General features: G+C 51.1%; 2 protein-coding genes across 4 annotated transcripts in view; both read left to right on the top strand.

The window, feature by feature from the left end:
- Nucleotides 1-10,551, top strand: part of ALPK3 (alpha kinase 3) — a 51,402-nt gene extending 40,851 nt beyond the window's left edge. For both annotated transcript variants that reach the window (XM_084968460.1, XM_021098900.2), the window contains 9 exons: nucleotides 55-2,143; nucleotides 2,806-2,953; nucleotides 3,348-3,475; nucleotides 3,631-3,666; nucleotides 4,087-4,367; nucleotides 4,927-5,015; nucleotides 5,819-6,042; nucleotides 8,312-8,360; nucleotides 8,936-10,551. In XM_084968460.1, coding sequence (XP_084824586.1) covers nucleotides 55-2,143; nucleotides 2,806-2,953; nucleotides 3,348-3,475; nucleotides 3,631-3,666; nucleotides 4,087-4,367; nucleotides 4,927-5,015; nucleotides 5,819-6,042; nucleotides 8,312-8,360; nucleotides 8,936-9,281 — 3,390 coding nt within the window. In that variant the 3' untranslated portion in view covers nucleotides 9,282-10,551. The remainder of the gene's footprint in view (nucleotides 1-54; nucleotides 2,144-2,805; nucleotides 2,954-3,347; nucleotides 3,476-3,630; nucleotides 3,667-4,086; nucleotides 4,368-4,926; nucleotides 5,016-5,818; nucleotides 6,043-8,311; nucleotides 8,361-8,935) is intronic.
- A 14,483-nt stretch (nucleotides 10,552-25,034) lies between these two features.
- Nucleotides 25,035-27,540, top strand: part of SLC28A1 (solute carrier family 28 member 1) — a 49,938-nt gene continuing 47,432 nt past the window's right edge. The window contains exons 1-3 of one of the 2 annotated variants that reach the window (XM_021098294.2): nucleotides 25,035-25,110; nucleotides 26,227-26,338; nucleotides 27,275-27,360. In XM_021098294.2, the coding sequence (XP_020953953.1) occupies nucleotides 26,243-26,338; nucleotides 27,275-27,360 (182 nt within the window). In that variant the 5' untranslated portion in view covers nucleotides 25,035-25,110; nucleotides 26,227-26,242. 2 annotated transcript variants of the gene reach the window in all.

Below are 27,540 nucleotides of genomic sequence, written 5' to 3'. Positions count from 1 at the left end.
ATACATGTAAGGTATAGGTAGTTAAGTTCTTGCTCTTTGCCCATTTGTTCTCAGGTCCAGGAGTCCCAGGCAACCATAGCTCCTACCACATCGGCCAGCCACAGCTCTGATACCATCTCTGCTGGTCACGGCACCTGCAGAAGTCAGGGCACCATTGAGCCCATGGACACAGAAACCCAGGAGGACAGGAGAACGGCCGCTGGGCAGAAAACTGGAGGCGAGCAGAATACAGAGGTGTCTGGGAAGATGCAGATGGATGGGAGGATGCAGGGAGACAGAGCACACACGGCCCAGAGGACACAGGCAGATAGGAAGACACAAAGGGATGTTGTGACCCAGGAAAGTGAGAGACCAGAGTCAGACAGGAATTCCCAGGAGGATGTGGTAATACAAGGAAGAATGGGGACACGGGCAGATGAGAGGATACGGGACGACAGAAGGGTGGGGGGAGATAAGGGGACACAGTCAGAGGGGAGCATTCCCACAGCCGTGAAGGGTCAGTCAGAGACGGAGTCCATGCCCAGTTTTGGCCCGCAGCCGAGAGCCCCTGAACACCCACTTGCGGAGGACCCTGGGTCTCCTCAGATTGTTGAGTGCTTTGACCAGACCCCAGAAGAGGTCTCTGTCCCAGACAAACCTGGTTTTATGCTCGGATCTGATGAGGCAGCAGGAAGAGCCTCTGGGAATGGCGAGGAAAGCGTGCTGGGTCCCCGGGCAGGGGGCCTCACTCTCCAGGCACAGCTGCCTCCTGGGGGTGGTTTGAAGCAGATGCGAGACGGTGGAGAGAGATGTCAGTGGCCAGGTCCAGTTAAGGACAAGCCAGAGGAGGGCTTATCCCAGGGCCCCAAGGAGGCACAGACAGGGGAGGTGCCATCTATGGATCTGGGTGGCTGTCCTCCAGTGGGCCTGAGCCCAGAGGTGCCCACTCTGCCCGCTCCCCCGGGGGCTGGCCTGACTGATAAGTCACAGGAGGGGCTGCCCAGCACCCCAGCTTCTCAGCGTATGAGTGCAACTGCCTTCCAGCCCTCCGGGGACCAGGCCTTGCTGAGTTCAGCTCTCCCACTTCGCCTGGGGCCGGGGACCCCCAGCCAGAGTCACCCACCAGAAACCCTGGCAGCTAACGGTGAGGGGGCCTGCGCCAAGGTACCAGACACGGAAGGGAGGACTTCAGGTCCCCGGACCTGTGACCCTGGCCTCATAGATTCCCTGAAGAACTACTTGCTTCTGCTGCTAAAACTATCCAGCTCGGAGACGAGTGGAGGGAGCACTGAGGTCCAAGAGGGAGTTGCCACTGGAGGCCTGGCACCCTCGCCCACTTTGGCCCCCACCGTGGAAGTGGCCGGTCTGAGTCCTCGGACGTCGAGGCGCATCCTGGAGCGCGTGGAGAACAACCATCTGGTGCAGAGTGCGCAGACCCTGCTGCTGAGCCCCTGTACCTCCCGCCGCCTCACCGGCCTCCTGGACCGTGAGGTGCAGGCCGGTCGTAAGGCCCTGGCTGCTGCCCGGCGCCCTGGCCCCAGCCCTCTCTCTGTCCCTGCCATCGTGGTGGGTGAGGAGGAAGGGCCTGGGCTGGCCTCAGAAGCATCCAGTGAGGGCGAGGCAGAGCTTTCCCTCGAGGGGCCAGGCCTCCTGGGGACCTCTCAGGAGAGCAGCATGGGTGGGCCACTGAGGGAGGTGGGTGGCCAGGCAGTCCCGGGGCAGGCACTGCTGTCGGCAGAGAGCAGGGCCCAGGAGTCCTTCCAAGAGGAGGAGGTCCCGGGGGAAGCTCTGACAGATCTCCCTGCAGCTACACCCGAGGAACTGGCGCTGGGGGCCCGGAGGAAGAGGTTTCTCCCTAAGGTCAGAGCAGCAGGAGATGGGGAGGCAACCAAGCCTGAAGAAAGGGAGAGCCCCTCCGTTTCCCCCCGGGGGCACAGGAAGGGCCTTGCACCTGGATCCCCGGGAACTCCCAGGCGGGAGAAACGCTCACCTACTCAGGGCAGAAAGGCAGGCATGCTGGAGGTGCCACGGGCGGAGGAGGAGCTGGAAGCCGAAGACCTGAGCTCCAGCTCCAAGGCGGGCAGTCTGGATGCAGAGCTGGCCCCCGATGAAGGCAAGCAGGATACTCTGGCCAAGCCAAAGAAAGCCAAAGACCTGCTAAAAGGTGAGCAACAGGGAGGGACAGGTACAGCTTCACAGGAGTGGGCTGTGCAGGAGAGTACAGTGCTGGAGTACGTGTCTTCTAGGGGCTCAGTGTCCCTTCCTAAAGGTATTCTTGTGTAATAATCCCACGGGCCTTGGAATCAGAAAGGCCTCGTTCTCATCCTGGCTTTACCACTCAAGTTGGTCATGGTACCAGATTTGTAACACTGTGAGGGTTAAATGGGTAGGATAAATCAAGTCCCTAGCACAGGGCCTGGCTTCCATAGCATCCTTGCTCTGTCATCACCATCACCACCACAGGTCCCTCTTTGCCTCCTGAGTACACAGTGGTACAGACAGGACTGAAGTGCAGGTTCCTAGAGTTAGGAACTCAAGTTCCTGTCTTGACTGCTGTCTGTCTGTGATCTCAGCTGTGAAGCTCTCCCTGGCCTGGAGCGGGGATATGGTGGGTTCTTTAAAGCTAAGAAGTCAAGGCAAAAGCCTCAGAGCTACAAGCAGGATGCAGGTGGGGGCCATGACGTAATGGGTTTATGTGGGGACTTGAGTCCTGTTTTCTCTCAGCCTGTGTCACCAAAGATACCTAGGGAAGCAGGGCCAAGGCCAGAGCAGGCACAAGATGGAAGGAGAGTGGCTTGTCCCTCCTAACTGTGCCCGGGCTCCCAGCCCCACAGGTGATCCGGAAAATTCGGGTGGAGCAGTTTCCTGATGCCTCGGGCAGCCTGAAGCTCTGGTGCCAGTTTTTCAACATTCTTAGTGATTCAGTCTTGACATGGGCCAAGGATCAGCGCCCCGTGGGCGAGGTGGGCAGGAGGTAAGCCACCTGACCTGGCTCCCTGATTAATTCCAGCAATAATAAGGTCGGGGCATTGTCGTGGCATTTTGGATTTGTCACCTCATTTAATTCTCACAACAGCCCTACTAGAAAGATTCTAGTATTCCCATAGTAAAGAGGAGGAAACTAAGGCTCAGAGGTATTGAGTCCCTTGCCCAAAGTCACATAGCTAGTAAGTGTCAGGACTGCAAACCTGACCTGTGTGCTCCAGGACCAGCCCTTGACCACAGTGCCCCCTGCCACCTGCCCAGTGCTCTCAGAACCTGGATTCACAGCAGCCTGTGAGAGCGGGGTCCTAGGAGCCTCAGGATCTCAGTCTGGCCCTGGGCTGTACTGTGGTGATGGCCTCATGGGAAGGGTCTCCCCTCTGCAGTGCAGGAGATGAGGGGCCTGCGGCCCTGGCCATCGTGCAGGCGTCCCCTGTAGACTGCGGCGTCTATCGATGCACCATCCACAATGAGCATGGCTCAGCCTCTACTGACTTCTGCCTCAGCGCCGAGGGTGAGTGTGACCCCTGCCCCCGATCCCAAGGGGTCTCTACTTAAGGTCTGGCTCCTGAGTCGGGGGCAGGGAGCAGTCATTTTTTGCAGAGATGGAGCTCTCCCTGGGCAGACCCACCTGACGACAGCTGCTTTCTTTTCTTTTTGTCCACACAGTGCTGTCAGGATTCATCTCCAGAGAAGAAGGTCAAGGTATGATGCTTCCGGGGGGAGGAATGGGTGCCCCTGCTCTCTTTAAAGACTTGGTGTCTGTTCCAAACACCATGTTTGTCTCCTCATCGGCTACCCTTTCCCTCCTGGTTTAGGATACGGTTTGTGGAGGAGGGTGGAGAAGGATTGCAATTTCAGAAGATTAGGGGGAAGAGGTGGGCTAAGGGACCATCCCACAAGGGGTTAGTTCAGCCTGTGCCTTTTGCCCAGGTCGGAGCCCTTGGTCAACAGCAGGACCAGCCACCAAGGTATTTTTCACCCAGCCAAAGGGCAGTAATGGACAGAGAGTGAGCGTAGCTGAGGGGTGGGCTGGGAGACTGTACCACTTTCTCCTGCCCCCCAGGCCCCATCTCAGTCCTGTGGGAGCGTCTGGTTTTCCACATTTCTCTTGTTGCCTTTCAGTTGGAGAAGAGATTGAGATGACCCCCATGGTGTTTGCTAAGGGTCTGGCTGACTCTGGCTGCTGGGGGGACAAGCTCTTTGGGCGCCTGGTGAGCGAGGAGCTCCGAGGGAGTAGACACGGGTATGGCCTTCGGAAGGCCTCCCAGGCCAAGGTCATCTATGGGCTTGAACCCATCTTCGAGTCAGGCCGCACCTGCATCATCAAGGTGTCCAGTCTGCTTGTGTTTGGGCCCAGCAGTGAAACTTCTCTCCTGGGCAGAAACTACGATGTCACCATCCAGGTACTGTCCGCTGCCCCTGCCCCATCCTTCCGCTCTGTCATCCCTCTGCTTTCCTAGCCTGGGTCCTCTTGGGAAGCCCAGTATAGAGGTGGAACCCATCTTAATCTCAGCCTTACCTTGACGAGAGCCTAAGATGCAGCCCAGGCCATGTCTTTGGAGGCATCATTTTCAAACTATATTTTTCAACAGAAAACTTTTCCACTGCCCTCAAATCTATCTTGCACAGAAGCCTTATTTGTGAAATAAAAAGGGAGTGATTGTGGGGGTGGGGGGGGTGCCTTACTCTTCACAGCATGGCCCCTGGGGTACTGCCACTTATCACTAGGGCTCCAGGAACCATGCTTTGGAGACCACTTTGAAAACGAGTCCAAGACTCTTGTTTTACAAATGAGAAGCATGAGGTACAAAGTAGGGAGGAGAGTAGGAGTGAACCCCACCTCACCCAGGGCTATAATACCTCCCTGCAGCCTCTAGGAGATGGCCTCCCACTTAGAGGGAGGCACCCCAGAGAATAGAGGCACTTCCTTGCTGATTAGAGTTGCTTCTGTTTAATCCACAGGGGTGCAAGATCCAGAACATGAGTCGAGAGTACTGCAAGATCTTTGCAGCTGAAGCCCGGGCCACGCCTGGCTTTGGGGCGGTACCTGAGTAAGTGCATTGTGCTGACCTGTTGACTTGAGCTTCTTCCAAGAACATGATTTCACAGCCTCTGGCGGGGCATCCTGAGTAATGACCATGAGCAAATGGGCCCCAACTAACCCCCATGCTCACCTCAGTTGTTCCACAAACTCTAGAAACAGAGACCTCAAGATCCACTACCTGCTTTCGAAAAGCTTGTATTCTGGTCTTCAATCTCCTCCCACCCACCCCAATTCCCCACTCCTTGGCCCAGTTTTTGCTGATTGCAGGATTTGGGCCCAGCAGGTTCTGGGCCTCTCTGAAGGTGATGGGGTAGGCCAAAGCTTCTAGGCAGACTGATCAGGACTCTAATGTGATAGGCAGGCAGGGCCAGTGTGGTGGGTTTTTAAGGATTCAGCTATAAATAGTAATTGTTTCCATTCTGAGACTTGGAATTTTAGCTCTTGAGTATTAGGGTCTAGCTGGCACTGAGCACAGTCTAGTTGAATCCTCTCTAGAGGAATTCCTTTCTGTTTGACACACATCCCTCACCCAAGCACAGAGGCCATAGCAGGGTTCAGTTCTAATCCCACAGACCTCAGAGAATAGACAGGACTCGGAAGCCAACCACCTCCATTTCCTTTCCTGAACTCAGTGTGGAACCTCCCCCCATCCCACCCCCCACCCCTTCCTTGCTGTTCTTCAGGCCCAGAGCTGAGAGCTCCATTCTTGGAAGGGTCTTCCTTTTGGATGCAGGAGTATAGCATTGAGGTGGAGGGAGGAGCTCTCTGGGTCCATCCTTCCTGCTCACTGCAGGGTGACACTATGTTTAGGATCATCCCACTGTATCTGATCTACCGGCCTGCAAACAATATCCCATATGCTACCCTGGAGGAGGACCTGGGCAAGCCCCTGGAGTCTTACTGTTCCCGGGAATGGGGCTTTGCTGCGGCTCCAGCAGCACCTACCAGCTCTGAGGCTGTGCAGAAATGCCAGACCTTCCAGCACTGGCTGTATCTGTGGACAAATGGTGGCTTCCTTGTCACCGATTTGGCAGGTATGAGTGTATGAAGTGCACGTGTGCATGTGCAGGAGCATGTGTGGATGGGTGGGGTCGCTGTGCTTGCTAGCCTGTGCACACTTTCCTGTGTGTTCTCCTTTGCTTTCACAGTGATCTTGTAAAGTGCATTGGACAGAACCACTTTGTATGCAGCCCTGAGACAAATCAGGGTCTCGTGGAGCCCAGTCTATAACTGCAACTGTATTTAAGGACATGCACTTCAGGCTCCACTTAAAATTAAAACATAATTTCTTTCAAAGAACATCGCACAGGGTCTAAATCAAACCCCATAACCACCTTTTCAAAATCTCCCTTCCCTTCCTCCCTGCAGCTCTGCTCTGAACTTTTCCACTCTCCATACTTCCCAAACTCTTCCATCATGGCCTTACTTTTCCTCCTTCCCCACTCCCCCCTCTGGCTTTGGTAGCTTTTTATTAAGTAAACAAACTTAGTCTCTGTGTCTTCTTTTTAGTTTATTTCTGTTACTCCTGTTACTCAGATTCTTCCCAGCAAAGGAAGTCCAATAAGCATATGTTCTCTCTAGAAATAATAATATCTTCCCTGCCTATCACTCAGACTTGTCATGAAGATTAAATGAGACTTGTATTTGGTTTTTGTTTTTGTTGTTTTGCTTTTTAGGGCCACACCTGCAGCATATGGAAGTTCCCAGGCTAGGGGTCGAATCAGAGCTAAGCTGCTGGTCTACACCACAGCCACAGCATTGCAGGATCCAAGCTGCATTTGCAACCTACACCACAGATCACAGCAACACGAGATCCCTGGCCCACTGAGTGAGGCCAAGGATCAAACTCACATCCTCATGGATGCTAGTTGGATTTGTTTCTGCTGCGCCACAAAGGGAACTCCTAAATGAGACTATATTTGTGAAAGCCTTCTGCAAACCAAAATTCTGTACAAGTGAAAGCAGTCATCATTATTATAATGCAAAATGGAATGTGATACATGCTGATGGAGAAATGACAAAAAATTAATATTTACTGTGAAACTACTGTGTTCCAGACACTAAGTTAGCATCCTGCACATACTGTGATTCTCAATCCCCCTGTAAGATGGGCAGCATTAGCCCTACTTTTACAGTCGAGGATTAGAGATAGTGACTGGCTAAGCACACATAGCACCAAAGTGACAGCGCTAAAAGCTATATCCAAGTCTGCCTGGTTCTTCGGCCCAGATTTGTGCCTCTCTATCATCCACTGGTACTTAGGCCTCTTGGTGAGAGGTAGGTTACTGGAGGAAGGCAGCCAGACAATGTGCAAATGGGAAAAGAGGGTCACAGCACTGATGCATGAGAGCTAAGATGCTGGGGTGGACTGGCTGGGGTGCGAACTGTTTCCTTTGTCACCACTGGTCTGGCTGTTCTTCAAGGCTGTCTTAACCTACGGGGCCCTATGGGCTTCTTAGAGTGCTTGCTTGCTGCCTTCATGAGTATGTGGAAGCCAGTCTTACCCAGTGTTACATTTCTGCTGGCCCAGCCCTGATGTCCCTTCACATTTCCCCCTTCTCTCTCTTGCCCAGTTGGGCTAATCTGTCAAGAGGAAGAATAAAATTTTAACTCAGCCAGAGGCCGGCCCAGTTTGTGACCTGATCTCATCCAGTAGAGGCAGGATTGCATAGCTGGAAGACTTTTGGACCTAGGAGTAAGAAAGATTGGGCTTTGATTCACAGTGGCCATTGCATAGAGTTGGCGCTCAATTATTCAATGGGTGAATAAATGTGACTTTGCTGCAATCACTTAACTTTTTTTTTTTTTTTTTTTTTTTTTTTTTGCTTTTTAGGGCCGCTCCTGAGGCATATGGAGGTTCCCAGGCTAGAGGTCAAATCGGAGCTACAGCTGCTGGCCTACACCACAGCCACAGCAACGCCAGATCTGAGCCATGTCTGTGACCTACACCACACTCACGGCAATGCCAGATGCTTAACCCACTGAGTGAGGCCAGGGATCGAACCCGCAACCTCATGGTTCCTAGTTGGATTTGTTTCTGCTGCGCCACGACAGGAACTCCTATAGTCACTAAACTTTGAGGCTATCTCCTCACCTGCAAAAATGAGAATATTATGACCACAAATAATACAGAGATACCCACAATGCCAATGAGACAGACCGGGGTGATACCCAGTGAGAGGTACGTGGAGATGTGCCCTGGAATCTGGCACGTTCTCATCGCAGTCAACATCTGTCTTGGAGACTTGGGGGCCCCGGAACTGGTCCAGGCTGCCAACCACTCCCAACTCTCTCTCTTTTCAGGGGTTGACTGGAAAATGACTGATGTGCAGATTGCTACCAAACTGCGAGGGTAAGTGCTTCTTGGGGACAGGATGCCCTCTGAGGGTCTGCTCAGGGTGTAAAATGTCCAGATTCTTCTGGTTCTCCATCCCTGAGGTGCTGGACCTGTGACCAATGGTCCCAGTTGGCCCTAAGGCCATAGAGTAATGTCTCAGGGGCCAGTGATCCCCACCCACTGTGCCCCTGACACACAGACACAGGACCACTTGCAGTCCTGGGCTCTGCATACCTGCTCCTCTTCCTTCTCACTTGTGAAAGCTCGTCATGGTGTAGAAGAGCAGGGGCCCTGTGAGTAGAGTGGTGACCTGGCGTCTGCTCTAATTTATTTTAATGAGGCAGATCATCCTCAAACCAAGTAATGTCCCACATGATGAATGCCAGGGGTCAGGGTATAATGAGACCTCAGTCTGGAATTGAGGTTTGGATGTTACCACCTGAGTGGCATGAGGTGGACTCTCCAGCACCCGAGGGTAAGGCAGGATGTACCTTGGGCATGACACCCAGGTCATGGCCATCCAAGGTCTGCCCCCCAAGGACTCTCACTCTGGGTGGGACCCCCACTCAGCTCTTACTGTTTGGCTGCAGATACCAAGGCCTCAAGGAGAGCTGTTTCCCTGCCCTGCTGGACCAGTTTGCCTCCTCCCACCAGTGCAACACCTTCTGTGAGATGCTGGGGCTAAAACCCCTCAAGGGCCCTGAGGCTGCCCACTCCCAAGCCAAGGCCAAAGGCTCCAAGAGCCCATCTGCCGGCAGGAAGGGCCCCCAACTGAGTCCTCAGCCCCAGAAGAAAGGCCCCCCCAGTCCCCAGGGTGCCCGGAAGAGTGCCCCAAGCTCCAAGGCCACCCCTCAGGCCTCAGAGGCAGTCACCACCCAGTTACTGGGACAGCCTCCCATCCAAGAGGGGGGCCCCAAGGCCCAGGGCATGCGGTAGCCCCACCAGGAGGCTGGGGGCCTCCACCCAGCAGCAGACCAACAAGGAAGCAGCTCGAACCAACGGAGACTTTCCTAATACGGAACTAAACGGAGGTTCACTGAGGAGGCACCACTCGGGACCTCTCTGAGCAGCCTCTCCTCAGTCGGCTCCTCATCAGATGGCTTGGTGCCTGGCACCCAGCCCGGTGGCCTCTCCTGGTGCCGTCACCGCCCAGGGCCCCCAGGCCCCACCTCCAAGTGCCTGGCGGCCTAGGCCCTCCTTGAAGTTTACACTGGCCACTGCTGGAGGCTCCCTGAGTCCTCTGCATGAGTTCTGCCACCACCCCCTCACCCCAGCCCCTGCCGTGAGTGTTACACTCCGGGGCCATGCGGGCCAGCCTTCACCCTCTTCCCTTCACTGGGCCCTGACCTCTCCTCAGGGCTCTGGACTTCCTCTGCTTGTCTGGCCTGGTGACTCTCAGGGTGTCTTTTCCTTTCAGCTGTTTTGCCTCATTCACACCAGCTAATCCTGCAACTAACCTGTCCCTGAGCCCAGCTGGGGCTCAGGACCTCTCCAGAGGCTGTAGTATCCTGTGCAGTGGGCTTTGTGATGCGTGTTCATGCTCTTCCTCCCCCGTCATTCAGGCACTCACCTGCTTCCCGGGCCCCCTTGCACTAGGTCTCCATCCTTGGCTTTGAGCCCAACTGCCTGCCTTTCACTGACTTCTGCTTGTTCTCCTGCCCCAGGGCTTCCCTAGCCCAACCCCACCCTATCACCATACCTGGTGAGAAGCAGACAATCTGGCCTCTCATCCCACCCCAGTACACCCCTCCCCTGCTTCTCCCGGGCCCTCGGTGCATGAGGTGAGAGCTGGCCTAAGGGTCCTTCAGCATCTGTGGCCAGAGGGAAGGCATTGACTTTGAGGGACCTTGTGGTTCATACTGAAAGGAGGTGGAGTCACGGTGAATTTCATATTTCCTCTTGACCAGGGTTGGAGGGCTGGGGCTCTTCTCCAGAGGGAGTGCCCATGAGAATTCTAAGAAAATGCAGTCTATCCACATGTGGGATGGAGGAGTGTCTCTGTGCCTGGGAATTTGGACCCCTGCCCCCAACCAGTAGGTCTTGATCCTGGGGCTCCAGCTCTGGGCCTCATATGTAGGCTCCCAAGGATTTGCTATGCTCAGTCCAGCACCTGGGTCCTTCCTGAGAGCCCTTCCTTTAGGTCTGGGATGGGGTGGGTTTGGAGCCAGCCCCCCTCCTTTGGATTGCAATAAAGGCAGCAACTGTGTGTCCTGCTTGCCCATATCTGGTGTGGTTGTAGGGTATGTGGTCAGGGTCCCCTCTCCCCAGGCAGGTTCTCTGGGGGCGTTCTGCAGTCCTTGTTCCCAGGGAAAAATGAATCCATGTTTTGACTCCTGGGTTGACATTCAGTCTCAGCCTTCCATGGTTACAGCTAGACAGGCTGTGCTTCTTGCACCTCTGGGACGCTGGCTTGTGCCCCTTAACACAAGGGCGCTTAGGCCTTTGAAGTTGCTCCTTCATTTGGAAGAGGAACACAGAGGAAGGAACCTGGGAAGGAAGAGCAGAGCTGGGGCTCTGGGGAAATGCCCAGTATCTCCAGCTGCCTCCACTGCAGCAAGACCAGCCCAGGGGACGACCAGCGCCTGCCTCTCAGCTACTCCCTGACTGCTTCCTGCTTCCCGAGCTTCGGAGGCGTCTCATTCCCAACCTTCTCCACTGCCCAGGCCTTTCCTTGCCTGATGTTTACCCCTCCATTCTGACACTTCTGACTTCTCTACCTCCTCTTGTGCTCAGGTGCCTCTCCCCACTTTTTCCTCTTGCCCAATGTGCCCCAAGCTCTCCCAGCCTGCATATCCAAATTGCCTGGGTGAACTGAGAGCTGGAATATTGTTGATTTATTTATCCATTCATCCTTCATTCAGCAGACCTACTCAGAAGACTTTCTTTATGCCAGACTCTGAGCTGATTGCTGTTGGGAGGCAAGATGTATGAAGTGGTCTCACAAGAGACTCTTTCCATTGGTTTCTTGGGTTTTGAGCAACAGAAATGGACTTGGACCAGCTTAAGCAAGGAAGAAGTGTTCATGGAAAGGGTATGGGGGAAGTCACAGAGCCAAAGGAATAGCTGCACAGGTGGCCTTGAGAAAGGCAGGAGCCAGGCTAGCTCCAGGACTCGCCTCCCAGGAGCTATCACCATAGGCTCCAGTGGGTCTCCTTCCACTCAAGATTCAAATTCCTGTCCTGGAGCACAGGTCATCGTGGAGCCGGAGACAGGCAGTTCCCCAAAGGACGGGGATTCTAACCAGAGTGGTGGAGAGTGGGAGGGCAGAAAGGGCCTGGTAGGCAACCACAAAAGATACCCTGACACACACACCCTTCGTCCCATCTGATGTATTTCGACCCTCCCACATGTAACCAAAAGCAAACCGCTCTCTGCTTGGGGAGACCATTCAAGGTCATATCCAATGACAAAGTCCAGGGGTGATGACCAGGGCTACCATTCTCCAGAGTCCAGTGTCACTAGTGATACTCTTCCTGCTTTTATCACAATCTCATCTTGAAATTCTGCAACCTGTGGAAATTACATAACTCAGCAAGAAGGGAAGTGTGAGTAAAGGCAACAGTCCATTTCTATAACTGGTCATGAGAACTAGGGTTTATGATGAGAGATTGTTTGCCTGTTGGAGTGACCCAAATCTTCCATTCCAAAGTCCAGCTCCTTAATGGTCCTGCCTGTGTGGTGGGCATTGGCCGCTGGACATGGCAGTACCAGGGAGCACTTAGGACCTCCCCATGTCTGTCAGTACTCCTGCTCCCTTCTAAGTAGCAGCAATCGTATTTTCCCTTGACAGGGTTAATCATCCTAGCTACTCCCATAATCTCTTGTTATGTGTTGCTCAGAGGTATGAGAAATCTGAAATGACCAGGTGCCTAGGCTTCTAACTCACTTGAATCATTACTATGAACTTTTGAGGATGTGTTTTCTTGGAGACTAAAACCTGTATATCAGTCTGATCCTTAACCTCAGATATGAGAAAAGCATTGAGATGTAGTGATAATGTGCCCTGCTCCACCCTGCTTCCTAGCCTGTAGGAGAAATAGGACCAGGAATTGGCTGCCAGTTCATAGCTTAGGCTACATCTTGCAGGCCTGACCCTGCAAGGTATTATTTCTCAGCTGGCGCCATAGCTGAGTTTCCAGCAAACCATTGCCATACTGTCAAGCTAACTTCTTCGAGACTGTGAGGATCCTGACAAGATGGGAGAATTCCACGGGCATCAACCCATTACTCTGCTGTAGAGTGGTGGTCAGGTTGAATGCAATATGTGGGGACACCACAGTGAAGTCTACAGCATCTGATAATTCCATGGATTTTTGATGGGAGAGGCATGATGAGTAAGGAAAACAAATCCAAATCCAAAAGAAGGGCCCATAATGGACAAGACAAGTTCCCCTCCTATTAAAGCCATGGCATAGGTATAGATGGAAGCAAGCTCAGTTGGAGGGCAGGAGTGGGCATCATGGGAGAGTGAGCGAGCAATCCCCACACATGGCTTGCCAGCGCCTCCAAAGCCTGTCTTGGAGCACCCTCCTAATGATGGTTTGCTTCTGGCCACACCCGACTGTGGCTGGTGGATCCAATAACCCCTATTCACAAGGGCCCGCATGGCCACCTGGTATACTGTAGCCTAGCAGTTAGACTCTCCCTCCCAGTGGCAGGCCAGAGGGCCATGTCTCCAAAGGATTGTAGTTACTTGGCCAGACACTTGGTTCCAAACCCTGGGTTCTCCTGCCTTATTTTAAAGATCAGGACTTGCAGCAAGCTCCGTCCAGCACTCCGCTCTGCCACACGCTCCATGTGGCTTCCCAATATGCCATACACACCTCAAACACCACTGGATCTGCCAGGTCTGGTGGCCTGGTGACAGAACCATTTGTGCTAAAGGGCTTCCCTGTGACAGAGCCTTCGCCTACTCTGGGCCCAAGGCCAGCAGTGCTCTGAGTAGCCGGTAAATGGGTTGGAGCAAGACGCCCCAAAGTGACATTTTTGTCTGAAATTGGGCCTTTGTGGTAAGGAATTAAAAATGTAAGAATGTGTTCAGCATTAGTGGAGACACTATTCTGACCTCAACAGACGCCGTGATCCCCAAGAACTTTATCAAGGGAGCAGCCATTTGCGTTTTTGTGTGGTTTGTCTTCCACCTCCGACTCATATAGGTCTTACCAAGGCCTCTAGGGAAACTGCTGCTCCCCAGCCCTGTCAGCACGATGCCATCAGGGTGATGGAACATTGTGCTGGTGAGGTCAAGGTCCCCGTGAGCCAGGTTGCGGCACAGAGCTGGACAGCTAAGATAACAGTGGAGTGTTGCTGCCCTGCCAGGTGAAGACACATTGCTTCTGATGTTCAAAATCGAGGAAAAAAATGAATTCACTAGATCAAAGCGTTCATCCCAAATGCCAGAAGCTGCATGAATTTGCTTTAACAAGAAGACCATTTCTGGAACAGCACCTACAGTGGGAGTCATCACACTTTTTACAGTTCACAACAATCCAGAGACCTCCTGATGTTTTGCACTGGCCAAGATGAGCTGTGGTAGGAATCACTATGATTTCACCCTCAGATTTGATAGTAACACTAATTTCTACAATTCCCCCATGAAAACGGGATCACATTTGATTTACCATTTTGGCAGGGAGAGGGATTCTAATAGCTTGTGCTTATCCTAGCTACCAGCCTAAGACTCTTACCTCACTAATCAGATCCATTGTGGGGGTTATGCCTGTTTCAAAATATATTCCTTTCAACAGTATACTCAAAATAACCCCGTTTGGATTTGAGATTCCACTGGGTCTACAGTGGCCCAAAACTTGGTCTCTTAAAACATCTCCATGGACTGCCAGACCACACGCTTTCCTATTGTCCCCAGAAATTAGACTTAGCTTGGAGCCAGAGTCCTACAGAACCCCTCTCCCCAAGCCTGAGTGTTTTCCCTTCCCCTCCATCCCCAGATAAGTGAACACTTCAGGAGGGCTGAAAGGAAGGTTCACATATGCATCTAAGTGCTAAAACAGTTTTTCTTCAAAGATATTTGACTTTCTCTCCATTGAAAGTCTGGTATGTAAGTGGGAGATTTTCACTCTCCCTTGGCAGCTGGAGACAGACTTCTTTGCCCAACCGAAAGTCTTAGTAATGGCAATAACTAGGGATATCCTAGGTACTGTCTGATCTTTTTCATTTGTGAGGCCCAGTGACTAGACCCAGTGGGGCACAGGTAGGGGGCTGGTTTATACGCCCACGTCTGTTCTGCTGACCCCTCTACTGTGTTCCTTCTGTCTGTCTTTGCTACTGAGATCAGGGGGTTCATGTTCATAGCAACTCCTCCAGCCAGCATTCCAGGCCTAGCGAGGAAAGCCAGCAGAGCCTCACCTGCTTCTCATGGCAGAGAGTGGGAACATCTTCTGGATCCTATCAGAGGACAGTGAGAGGGTAGATGGGCTGGGTGCCTGCCAGGGACACAATAAAGCATTATTGCTTCCTGAAATCTCTGAGTTCCTGCATCTCTTGGATTTTTGGTCTTTTGCTGTCATTTAGCATGGATCAGCATTTAGTCCAGATTTGTACTGTCCACACCCATCTCCCAACCCCACCCAGATGATAAGAACCATCTGGCTGTTTGAACTTCTACAGAATCTCTGGTAAGTGAACCTATCAATAAATAAAACCTGAATTTAAATTATGTTCTGCCATCTTGGTCAAATAGCCTTAAAAAAGTTCATAAATTTCCCGTATATTTTTTTGGCAATGTATATTAACTAGCTCATACAGTTTCTTCCAGGAGTAATGCTTCTTTTTTCTCATCTGATTCTACTTCTCTTCCCCTGGGTTGCACAGAGCATGGATTCTGACCTCGGGCAGATCAACAGTGTCCTGTGGGGCAGGGTCTGGGTCTCAGCTTTGCAACTTGATGCTGTCAGTACCCCTGAGCTGATCACACTTGGGAAGGCTGTCTCATTCATTAAACTTACAAGAACATGGAATTGTCACACTAAAAACCCACCTTGCTAATTTTTTATGGGAAATGTAACCACCTGAAAGACCGGATGCTTGTCTTTATCTGACAAGTGAATTCTTCCCTTCTTTTGAAAGGAAAACTTCAAGGGAAGCCAGAATATCAGAAGGTTGTTGCTGAGCTTAGAACAAATCAGACAAACCTCGAGTTCAAATCCAGCTCTACTAGCCATGTGAACTTGAGATGTTGCTTAGCCTCTGTGAGTTAAGATGCCTCATCTTTTTTGAAAAATCCTTTTACTGATACTTGCAGATTGCCTATCACATGTGATCATTGTATGATCTGGGTACATAGTAGTGAGCAAAACAGACAGATTCCTCCCTTGTGGAGTTTTAAGCAGAAGAATGGGAGGGAGTACCAGCAGAGAGGGGGACCCAAATTAGATTGAGGGTTTTTTGTTTGTTTTTTGTTTTGCTTTTTAGGGCCAAACCTGCAGCATATGGAAGTTCCCAGGGTAAGGGTCTAATTGGAGCTGCAGCTGCTGGCCTACACCACAGCCACAGCAATGCCTGATCTGAGCCACATCCGTGACCTACACCACAGCTCACGACGACGTTGGATCCTTAATCCATAGAGGCCAGCGATTGAACCTGAAAGCTCATGGTCACTAGTCAGATTCATTTCCGCTGTGCCACAATGGAACTCCAGATTGAGGGTCTTTTTTTAGGAGTCAGTCTGAGTGTGTGATATTTGAGCTGAGATCTTGAAGGATGTTGGTAGTGCCAGGAAGAGCATGCCAGGCAGGCGAGATGACTAGTGCAAGGATTCTGAGTCAGGTCATCTTAGAGGGACAGAATGAAAACTTGCATGTTTAGAGGACCTCAGTATTGCAATATGAGGGTCACAGAGGGACAAGCCCAGCCCCTGCAAGGGCATTTCTATTGAACCCTAAGGTCAGAGGTTCATCCATTAGGATCAGCTACAATTGGCAATAATAAGAGAAACACTCAAATGATAATGGTCTTAAGCAAGACAAAGTTATCCCTTCCCCAGGAAGAAGACTGTGGGCAGTATGAGATCTGGACGTGGCCCATTTAGGGCTGGCACGGCAGCAGGAGTACAATAGAGGTAGAAGAACTAAAATAGCAAGACAATTGTCAGACATCAGAGACCTAAATCGTCATTGTATAAAGCCAATAGATAACATCTAAAGCTGAATGTAAAAAAATAGCACCTATGTTTATATTTTTATCTAGCAATCTTCTATCTATCCATTCATCCATTTATCATTCATTCATCTTTTTTTAAAAGGCATACCCACAGCATTATGGAATTTCCCAGGCTAAGAGTTGAATCAGAGCTGCAGCTGCCAGCCTACATTACAACCACAGCAACTTGGGATCTGAGCCACATGGGCAACCTACATCACAGCTCATGACAACACCAGATCCTTAACCCACTGGGCAAGGCCAGGGATCAAACCTGTGTCCTCATGGATCCTAGTTGGGTTCTTAACCCCCTGAGCCACAGGGGACCTCCTCATCTATCTTATTTATACAGGTTACTACCAGAAGTGAAAAATTAAGATTAGCTTATTTGTAGTTGTCTGGAGTAGGGGTTGAAGTTGGGGCTGGTCTCTAGTTTTCGCAGCTCTGGTCTCCTTGAGACAACCCAGTGATGAACTTCCTTTAAGTTTTCTTTGCTAGTCACTTATTTTGATCTTACCTGAAACAGAAAGGCCTCTAGGGGGACTCCCGCAACTTCTTCTGTTTCAGGAACTGCCTACTGAAAGTTGAATCTATTCCAAGTTCCCGTTGTGGCTCAGTGGGTTAAGAATCTGTCTAGTATCCATGAGGATGCGGGTTCAATTCCTGGCCTCCCTCAGTGGGTTAAAGGATCCAGTGCTGCTGTAAACAGCAGTGTAGTTTGCACCCCAGATGTGGCTCAGATCCCGTGTTGCTGTGTTGCTGTGGCTGTGGTGAAGGCCGCTGCAGCTCCAATTTGACTCCTAGCTTGGGAGCGTCCATGTGCTGCAGGTGTGGCAAAAAGGAAGGAAGGAAGAAGGAAGGAAAGGAAGGAAGGAAGGAAGAAAGAAAGAAAATGAAAGAAAGAAAGGAAGGAAATTGGATCTATTCCATTCAACCAAACGTATTTGAGCCCCACTGTTAAACTGCCATGGCAAACATGAGACTGATGGCCAAGCAGGAGCGATCAGTCTTCAGGAGGCTGTGGGTATATGATTGAAGTCAGCTCTGGGTAGGCGTGTTAAGGAAATTCAGCTGAGTAAATATGAAGCTCTAACTGACTTTAACAAGTCGTGAATTGGGCAGCATCCCATCAAGCAAGTAGAAATGAACTCTGAGGAGCTGCGCAAAGTGGAAGGTTTTTAAAGGCAGAAAGTGGGTGGGACAAGGAAGTCATAAATTATTTCAGGCAAGGTCGCCTTCCCTTGGGGCGAGGGAGTAGAATGGGTCATACAGATTACCTCAGTTGTGCTGATCAGGTGATTGCAGATTGCAGATTGACTGGTTAAAGGTCATATTCCTGGGAGTGACTTAAACTGTAACTGAGTCTTGGTTTGCTGTCCTAGGGGCAAGTGACTCCTTTTGGGTCTGTTGTTCTTTTTTTTTTTAAAAAAAAGAGGCATCCCCTACTGACACCCAGAGGTCTTGGAACCCCTGAGGCAACTGTCCTCTGACCTCAGAATTGATGTGGTTCAGAGATGGCTCTTTTCTGTTATTTCCAAAGGGCAGCAAGAAGCAGCAGCCACCATCTACTCGGCCTCAGGGGGTACACCACCTAAGTAAGAGGATGAAGGACCCTCACCCTGGCTATTGCAACACACACCTGAGGTAGAGTAACAACAGGACATGATTATACGGACTCCTGGGCTGGAGTAAGGTCTAGTCAGCTGCCCTTATCACTGGCTTTTTGATGATTGGAATCTAGGCCCAGGATGGGACATGTCCCTGTGGTTTTAACCAGCTGACACTTTGACCTTCCTGAAGAAATTAAACACTCTTGTTTCACACTAAACCTCTTTGGTTCCACCAACCCCTCATGAGTAGCCTCACAGCAGCAAGGTTGTGCACAAACCCTGGGTCCTCTCAGATCTCCTGAGTCCCTAGGGGGAAGCAGCTCTGTTTTGGCATGGCCGGTGCCTGGGCCAGTCCAGTAGCCTGGCATGAGGGATGCCAGCAGAACTAAGCTGGAGTGGATGCCACTGGTGCCCTGCCCAGTTCCCCTTTCCCTGGGGACCCATCTCCTTCCCAGGTGCTGTGAGTCAGCTAACAAGCTGCCCCTGGTCTGAAGAATTGCCAGGAGTCAAATGGAAGCCACCACACCTGGGAAGTGGTGCTCACTTTCAAACCCTTCCCCAGTTCTTGGCCTGGCCTTACCTCAAGGTGGGACTAGCTTAGGGGACAGTTTGGTCCCAGTTTCCCTGTGGGATCAGAACCAGACTCTAACCAAGACCATCAGTCTCACTTCTTACCCCGCCCTGTTATGCATCCCTTACTCCACTCTGCTATGAGCACACACTCCCCCAACAAGCAAATCACTTGAACAAGAATCCCCATCTCAAGCTAAGGATTCTGCCCAAGATGGATCAGGCTTCCTGCTGTGTAGACTGTCACTAGCAGAGAAATTTCATTTGAGCTCTTTTCTTTTTTCCCCCTCTCTTCCTCCCTCCCTCTTTCTTTCTTTCTCCATCCTACACCACAACCACAGCAACACCAGATCTGAGCCACATCTGCAACCTACACCGCTGCTCTTGTCAATGCGATATCCCTAAACTGCTGAGCGAGGCCATGGATCGAACCTACATCCTCATGGATACTAGTTGGGTTCTTAACCTGCTGAGCCACAGCGGGAACTCTCTGGGCTCTTTTGCAACAGGGCAAAACATATGTTCTCAGAGCAGTTGGAGTCAAGTTATTTAGGTTATGTGGCTGTAAGCCCAGTAAATCTGCCCCTGCAGAATTTAGGCTGGGTCTTACTCAGGAAGTTTCTCAGAGATACGGTTTCCCTGATTTCATGGAGTCTGACCAGAGAATACAATTCACAGCCATTAGGTCTAAGTGTGGGCCCAGACTTCACCCTGCCCACTGAGCAGCAGGTGAGGAGGAAACGGGGTGGATGCACCTTAAACACCAGCTCAGATCTTCCGTATGCAAACACACGGTCCATGGTTCTACCTTCAGCTATTCAGCTTCTCAATAGTTGCTCTGTTTATGGAGTTGGCTCCTCCATCACATACCCCTTCATGGAGGACAGATGTCCCCGGGAAAGGATGACCTGTACTTACCTCACTGGATTATCACGAGGATTAACTGAGATAGTTCAGGTAAAGCTCTTAGCACTGCCTGGCACTTGCCAGCCTCTCAGCTGGTGCCATTGTTGTCACCGTCTACTGGAACCACAGTTTATCTCTGGGCCCACCCACCTGCTGCTCTTTTCCTCCAGGCTGGGAGACCTGGGGTTTTTCCCTTCCTTCAAGGTGGGGTGGCTAACAAAGACCTCTCCCTCCATGCCTGAAAATCATCTTTCTAGCTCTTGTCCCATGGGAAACAGTCAGCACCAGCCCCTGACTCACAAGCTGGCCCGTGTTCAGCTCCTGTGGTGGGTCAGGTTCTCCACAAACCTCCATGTCATGGAACTGCAGGGAGTTGGACATAACCTTGGGAATGGTGAAACTGGCTTTTGCAGCAGAGTGGAATGGAAGGCAGCATTTCAAAGTGGGTCATGATATGTACCTGGCAGGCCCACACAGGAAGAACTGTTGATACCAATCAGAACGTAAAATGGCGTTCTACAGCATTTTTTTTTTTTTTTTTTTGTCTTTTCAGGGCCACTCCCGTGGCATATGGAAGTTCCCAGGCTAGGGGTTGAATCAGAACTGCAGCTGCCAGCCTACACCACAGCCACAGCATTTCCAGATCCGAGCCAATCTGTGATCCACACCACAACTCACAACAATGCTGGATCCTTAGCCCACTGAGTGCGTCCTCACAGATCTTAGATTCATTTCCACTACCACAACAGGAACTCCCCTATAGCCTGATATTGTTGGTGGAATTCCATGGGGTGGAGGAAAGCAGGATATGCCTGGAAAGTTTCAGTGTCTAGATGTGACACTCAGAAGTGTCCACTTTTGTTCTTCCTAACAATTGTTTTGAACTTGTGACGCCCAGTTTGCCAGCACCTTTCCTTTCCTAGGACACTTCTGATCTGTGGTAGATTCATTTTACTGGCTTCTCCCAGGAGGCCTACAGTCCTTCCCATGGACCTTCTGTAAAAATGTCTGGCTTTGCTCCAAGGCTCATTGGTGCCACATCAGACCACTTCCCTGCCAGGGAAAGAGGACAGAACAATCAAGGAACCATTTTTGCCTGTGTAATTAACCCGCTTGGCAGCTGGGACTCAGCATCAGGCTCTGGACCAACAAAGCAATGGATATTAGAAATAAGAGCCCCCCAGCCACTGCCCTTGGCTGGCAGGAAATGGGTGCCTTGAAAAGGAGGATATACCCTTTCATATAAAACCTACAAAAGCCAGCGATGTCATCTTTGAGTCCAACAGGATAATATGAATTAAGGCCTACATTGGTGGAACATCTTAACCTGGTTCAAACTGAAAAAGGAAACATCTCAAACTCTTAGTATATGAAAAGCTAATATGAGGTGGAAGGCAAGAGGTATAGAAGGTAAAACATCAGCAACAAGGGAAATACACTTCACAGACTAGCAGCCAGTTAACTATTTGGGAAGAGTGATCTGTTAGCTGCTTGGGGATAATTTCCCCACTGGTGGCCATGAGCCCTCATGGGTGTGGGACCAGGTGTCCTTACTTTACTGGCCTTTTACTGTTGTGCCGAGAGATGAGCCCCAGATCCATTCTTTCATCTTATGTTAGATAGAGGCCATTTGGGCCCATCTGATCCCAATGACTAGAAAGTCAAGGGGTGGACTGTATCAGGAGATGGTGGGACAGTCATGGCAAGTAAGCTGGGCAGGAGTTTGGCCTTTTGGTTATTTGGAGTATTCTCTTCCCCTGGGAACCCCTGAAAGAGCTATATAGGTGCTGGAATAGCACTGTGTTCTAAGTCTTGAGAGGGTCCTTTCCCATGGAAAGTGTGTAAGAGTTACAAGTAGTCAGTGTAAACATCTAAGAGAATTCTTCTGTTTTTGTATTTTGCTATCTGTCATCAGAATTTGTACATGCTTTCTAGTTTAGAATAGTTCTACTCGGACTCTAGGAAGCTCATCTTCCAACACCCCCAGTGGGAAAGGGAACATTGTACTAGATGTCCTTTCTGCCAACAGCTCAGGATTAAGAAAGAGAGAAGCAGGCTTAGGAAAGAGGAATGCTTGTGGAACTTGACCAGAGAGGAGCCTCTCTTTTTTGGCCACTGCTTGGACTCATGAATCAATGCGATGAAAGAGACCTCATCTACAAAGAGCCAAGAAGTGAGAGCGGGCAAAATTGTGAGAAGAAAATAAAGGGAACGGAGTTCCTGTTGTGGCTCAGGACACATGAACCTGACTAGTATCCATGAGGACACAGGTTCAATCCCTGGCCTCACTCAGTGTATTAAGGATCTGGTGTTGCCATGAGCTGTGGCATAGGTCACAGACATGGCTTAAATCCCTTGTTGTTGTGACAGCTGCAGCTCTGATTTGACCCCTAGCCTGGGAACGTCCATATGCTGTGGATGTGGCCCTGAAAAGACAAAAAAAAAAAAAAAAAAAAAGAGAGAGAGAGAGAGAGAGAGAAAGGGAAAGAAAATAAAGGGATTTTTGACCATCTCTGATGAGGTCTGATATAATATGATAGATCTGATATTACATGTGACATCAGATGTGTTACATATGGTATTATAATATCCTCAGCATTGTATCAGAACCAAGCAAGGAGAATGGATTCCCTCCCACTCTGACCAAGAATTCCCCTGAAACAGGAGTGGCCCCAGAGCACTGAAGCCAGAAACAGTAAGGGATTGCCTCTGAGGAATGGGCTGGGGTGGGAGAGGTGGAGCCTCTCCTCACATAAATCCTTCTAAACTTCTGTCTTGATTGGAAGGGAAATCACACATATATAGTCCTTGCCTTCCTCTGCCTGGACCCCGTGACCCAGCCCTGACTCAGTCCCAGGCCTCACTCTGCCACCCCAGTGACATCATCTCCTCAGGAAACAGGTCAAAGGGGGGTCAAGTGCACAGTGAGGTCCCACAGCTGGATGGGGCCAGGACCACTGAGGTCGACCAGCTCTTGTTCCTTCTCTGGGGTTTATCCCAACCCACCCAGCCTCCCAACCACCCAGGTGTGGCTCTCAGCCCAATTCCACCCAAAGGAGCATCTGGCTTCTGGGGGCTGGGATCACTGTTGGCTGCCCCTCCTTGATGGCAGGAGCAGGGGAGCAACACAGAATCTCCCAGCCTGGAGGAGGAGAGCAGAGTGTCAGGACAGTCTTGTGATGGGACCTGTGACAGCGATGACACTGGTCAGCCTGATGATGGTGCTAGCCTCTGCCAAGCACCTCACTTGCATGAGCTCATGTTATCCCCATCAATATTTATTTATGAGGTAGGTACTGTTGCTCACCCCCACCACTTTACAGATGAGGAAACAAGTTAACTTAGAGAACCAGCGCTGAATCTGGACATTGGGGCTATAAGCTCAGGTTCATTCCAAGACACACAGCCTATTAAATCCTGGTCTTAGAGGTCAGGGTGCATGAAGATGTCAAGGCTCTACGGGGCAATGTAAGGAATGTTTTGAAACAAGTTTGGCTGCTATTGGATGGGTTGTGCCTCCTGGCTTCTCTCTGGGCACCAGGAGAAACCAAGAGAGAAGGGGAGAGGAGAGGAGGTAGGAGGAAGGGGGGAGGGGAGAGAAGAGGGGGCAGGAAAAGGAGAGGGGAGGGAGGAAGAGGTTAGAAGGGTGCAGAGGCAGAGAAGCCGTTACCATCCCCTCTGCTGTTCTGAGGTTCGCCGGCCAGGGCAGCTGCAAGCCCATCCCTGTGGAGGCTGCCCAGGGTGGCAGGAGTCCTGCTTAGGATAAACCAGATGACACCACAGATCTTTAGTTTCTAATCAGGGCATCACGTGAGTCCCCAACAGGGTGAGTGAGGCATGGTGTGGATCTCCACCCAGAAAAGCAAATTGTAATCAATCTGGTGTAGTGCGAGCCTCTTTTGTAAAATGAGTAACATAAATGGGTATTTGCTTATGAAAAAAGTCTGGAGAAAAATTCCACAAGCTCAATGGTGGTCATCTCCAGAGGGCTTAGATTAGAGGGATTTTTAACATCCTGTGTTTTGTATATTCCTTTCTTTCTTTTTTTTCGGGGGGGGGGTCTTTGGGGGGCCACATCTGTGGCATATGGAGGTTCCCAGGATAGGGGTCAAAGTGGAGCTGTAGCTGCTGGCCTACACCGCAGCCACAGCAACACAGGATCCTTAACCCACTGAGCAAGGCCAGGGATCAAACCTGTGTCCTGGTGGATGCTAGTCAGATTGGTTTTCACTGAGCCACGACAGGAACGCCATATTTCTATAATGCTTACATGTTTAATGATGCATGTGCAATGCTTTGGTAATCAGAATGCCAAAAACTGCTTTTAAACAGAAGAGGTGCCCTTGCGCTTCATCCATCATGGTCCCCAAACTTCCAAAACAACCAGCCTGTGCTGGTAACTCCGCCTCCGGGTACCAGGAAGTGTTTATGCATTGTAGGGGGTTTTGTCCTGACTGCGTATGATTAATTATTAAAGAGATGTCAATGCTGTCAGATAAGTTTAATGTTTAGTTTGAGGATTGAAACCTGAAAGTGTTTGTCCCTTGACTTTGCACACTGTTGCTTAGGGGTCAGTTTAAAAAAAAATGGAAAAGGGGGGCTAACTGTGATTTTTGCTCTGAAACACTTTTACTGCTTGTGGTACCACACTGCTTTCCTTATCTTCAAGCTCAGGAAAATAGGCTGCTGTTATAATTCATGGTCCAATAAGAAAAGGGAGACTTGGTAAGACGTAAAATGAATGATAAAATACACAATTCAAAAAGCTGAATAGGAGTTCCCGTCGTGGCGCAGTGGTTAACGAATCCGACTAGGAACCATGTGGTTGTGGGTTCGGTCCCTGCCCTTGCTCAGTGGGTTAACGATCCGGCGTTGCCGTGAGCTGTGGTGTAGGTTGCAGACGCGGCTCGGATCCCGCATTGCTGTGGCTTTGGCGTAGGCCGGTGGCTACAGCTCCGATTCAACCCCTAGCCTGGGAACCTCCATATGCCGCGGGAGCGGCCCAAGAAATAGCAACAACAACAATAACAACAACAACAAAAGACAAAAAAAAAAAAAAAAAAAGCTGAATAGCACTGATGGCAGGTGGAAAAGGAGGCCCCAGGAGGAGATATGGGGAGGATGCAAATAATAAAAGAGGGCTTACTGGATGAGGTGAGCCTCTTTGGAAGCAGGAAAGAGAGAAGGGTGTCTCAGATGAAGATGGTAGATTCTGTGACTAAGCAGGAACTCCATGGGCCAGGCTCCAGCGAGGCCAGGGATTGAACCCCACTGTAGTAGAGTGGGGCCTCTTTCCCCTGAGAGAGGCTGGGGTCCCTGCCCTAGCCGTGGCCCTGGGCTCTGGAGAGGATGCTGGACAGAGCCGGGTGAGAGGCCCAGCCTACTCAAACTCTGGACTCTGCCCAGGAATTTGCACTGAAATGAGAAGACAGGCCAAAGTTCAAGCAGGTTGGATCTGATCTGTCCCTGTGGAAATACTCCCTTCCGTCTGTCTGTGAGAGGGACTTGTTGACCACGAATGCGTGAGTAGGAAGAGGAGCCTACTGCTCTCTGTGCAGCTGTGTGTCTGTGTTTGTGTGTGAGCAGGGGTGGCTGGACTTCCCCAGGCTCTGCTGTGTGTGCACTTCCCTGTGTGTCTCTGCTCATGTGTGCGCCTGTGCTCGCCCCTGTGCATGTGCATGTCCTCTAGCATTTGCAGAGGGTTGGTTGCTCCTTGAGGGGAAGAAAAAGAGAGGGGACAGGAGTGGAGAGAGATAGGATCTTAGTTAGGGCTCTTATTTAGCCTTCTAAACTGAGCTTCAGCCAGAAAAAAAAAAAAAAAAAAAAGAGAGAGAGAGAGAGACTTTATTGGCTCGTTTGTTTGTTTGTTTTTGTCTTTTTGTCTTTTTAGGGCTTTAGGGATGCACCCGTGGCATATGGAGGTTCCCAGTCTTGACATCCAATTGGAGCTATAGCTGCCAGCCTACACCACAGCCACAGCAATGCCAGATCTGAGCTGCATCTGCAAGCTACACCACAGCTCATGGCAATGTTGGCTCCTTAACCCACTGAGCAAGGCCAGGGATTGAACCCGCAACCTCATGGATGCTAGTCAGATTCATTTCCACTGAGCCATGATGGGAACTCCTAGATTGGCTCTTGCAATTGAAAAGTTGAGGGACAGGACTGGTTTCAGGTATGGTTGGATCCAGGGACTGGAACGATATCTTCAGGATTTGTCTCTCCATCTTTCAGAGAAGGGAGAGTATAATACAATAAAATGATCACTTAATGGCAATGATTTTAACCTGTTGTGGGGACTGATGAAAGCTAGGTCCTGTCTTCAGGAAAATGCCTGTGTCAGATACATAGACATGATGTACATAATTCCTTCCTTTGCTTCCCTGTGAAATGGAAGGCATTTGCCTTGGTTCTGCTTGGCCTCTCAGGTTCAGAAGTAAGTGCAGGAAGAGGGGCCTTCCTCTGTTGCTAGGGCCTCTGGCCTCCTGAGAGTTGCCCCCTGGGGTGGTAGATGTTGTGTTAGGCTGCTGCTCCTCCCCCACAGCCCCCTCCCTCCCATGCTCCTCCCCTTACCCAGCCCCTCATTGGGTCCTGCCTGGCCTCCCCTTTCAGCCTTGGACCCTGACTCTGTCTTTCAGCTGGAAGGTCTGGCACATGGAGGACAATACACCGAGACAGAGGGACCCCATCTCTCTCACATCAGTGGCCAATGGTTTGGAGAACATGGGGGCCGAGCTGCTGGAAAGCCTGGTCTGTCCCCTCCCCCCATCCTGGTTTGGCCCCTTGACGGGAGGGGCCTTTGTTCACATCTTCCTCCCACCCCCACCTTCTCCGCATCTCTTTGCTTCGACACTTAGCAACCCTGCAGCATGTTGAGCCTGCTCATTCCACTCACGAAACCTCTGTTGCACACCTACCGTGTGTTAGCATAGCCTGCCCTCATCCAAAAGGTGAGAGGACTCAACCAGAGAGTGACATTTGAGCTGTGAGCTAAGGACAAGGAGAAACCACGTGATGGGGTTAGGGGACCTTGGGGAAGTCTCTGCCTCTGAGGAGCAGGCACTCATGTCCTTGCTCTGGAATGGCCAGGTCAAGGCCCACCACCCCGAACTTTGGAGCTCGTATGACACCTTCTTCCCTCCCAACCTCCCCTCAACATGTGTCCCTGCCTTGTGCAGACCCTGAGCTGCCTGTGGACAGGCTATGTGCAGCACAGAGCGCAGCACCCAGGAGGTACTCAGTGTGTTTTGGAATAGAATTAAGTTGCCCTCTGTGGAGTTCCCATTGTAGTGCAGTGGAAACAAATCCGACTAGGAACCATGAGGTTGCAGGTTCGATCCCTGGCCTCCCTCAGTGGGTTAAGGATCTGGTGTTGCTATGAGCTGTGGTGTAGGTCGAAGACGTGGCTCAGATCCTGTGTGGCTGTGGCTGTGGTGTAGGCTGGCAGCTGTAGCTCCAATTTGACCCCTAGCCTGGGAACCTCCATATGCTGAGAGTGCAGCCCTAAAAATAAAAGAAAAAAGTTGCCCTCTGGTTCCTTCCTGTGCCCAGCCCCCACCCCAGCCTACTCCTGAGGTGACCGTGAGCACACTGGTGGCAGCCTGGGTCTCTCCACACTCTAGGCCCCCGGCTGTAGTTCTCACTTGAGGCGAGAGGCACACTCTGGTCCATATCTGGTGGCTTTAGGAGGAAGGCCGGACCCCTGGCAGCGACTCAAGCCCGGCGGAAGTGGGAGGCAGCTGGAGCAAGGCTGGCCCGGAGCATTTGGGACGGTAGGTGGGCTCCAGGACGGTGGGCTGGGCTGGGAAAGAGGTCCCTGTGGGGAGCAGGGATGGGGACCCTGGCCCCCTGACAGGGAAGGAGCTCTCTAAACCTTTATTGATGAAAGGAGTAAACGTGTTTTAGCCAAGTGGGTTCCACTGGCCTCTGCCTCAGAGGTGAGCCCTGCCAGC

The sequence above is a fragment of the Sus scrofa genome, chromosome 7 (genome assembly GCF_054392235.1).
Source record: "Sus scrofa isolate SSC_HxYL_T2T_F1_AM1 chromosome 7, Sscrofa_HxYL_maternal_Yorkshire_Landrace_v2.0, whole genome shotgun sequence".
NCBI lineage: Eukaryota > Metazoa > Chordata > Mammalia > Artiodactyla > Suidae > Sus > Sus scrofa.
This window is presented reverse-complemented; position numbering and strand designations above follow the sequence as displayed.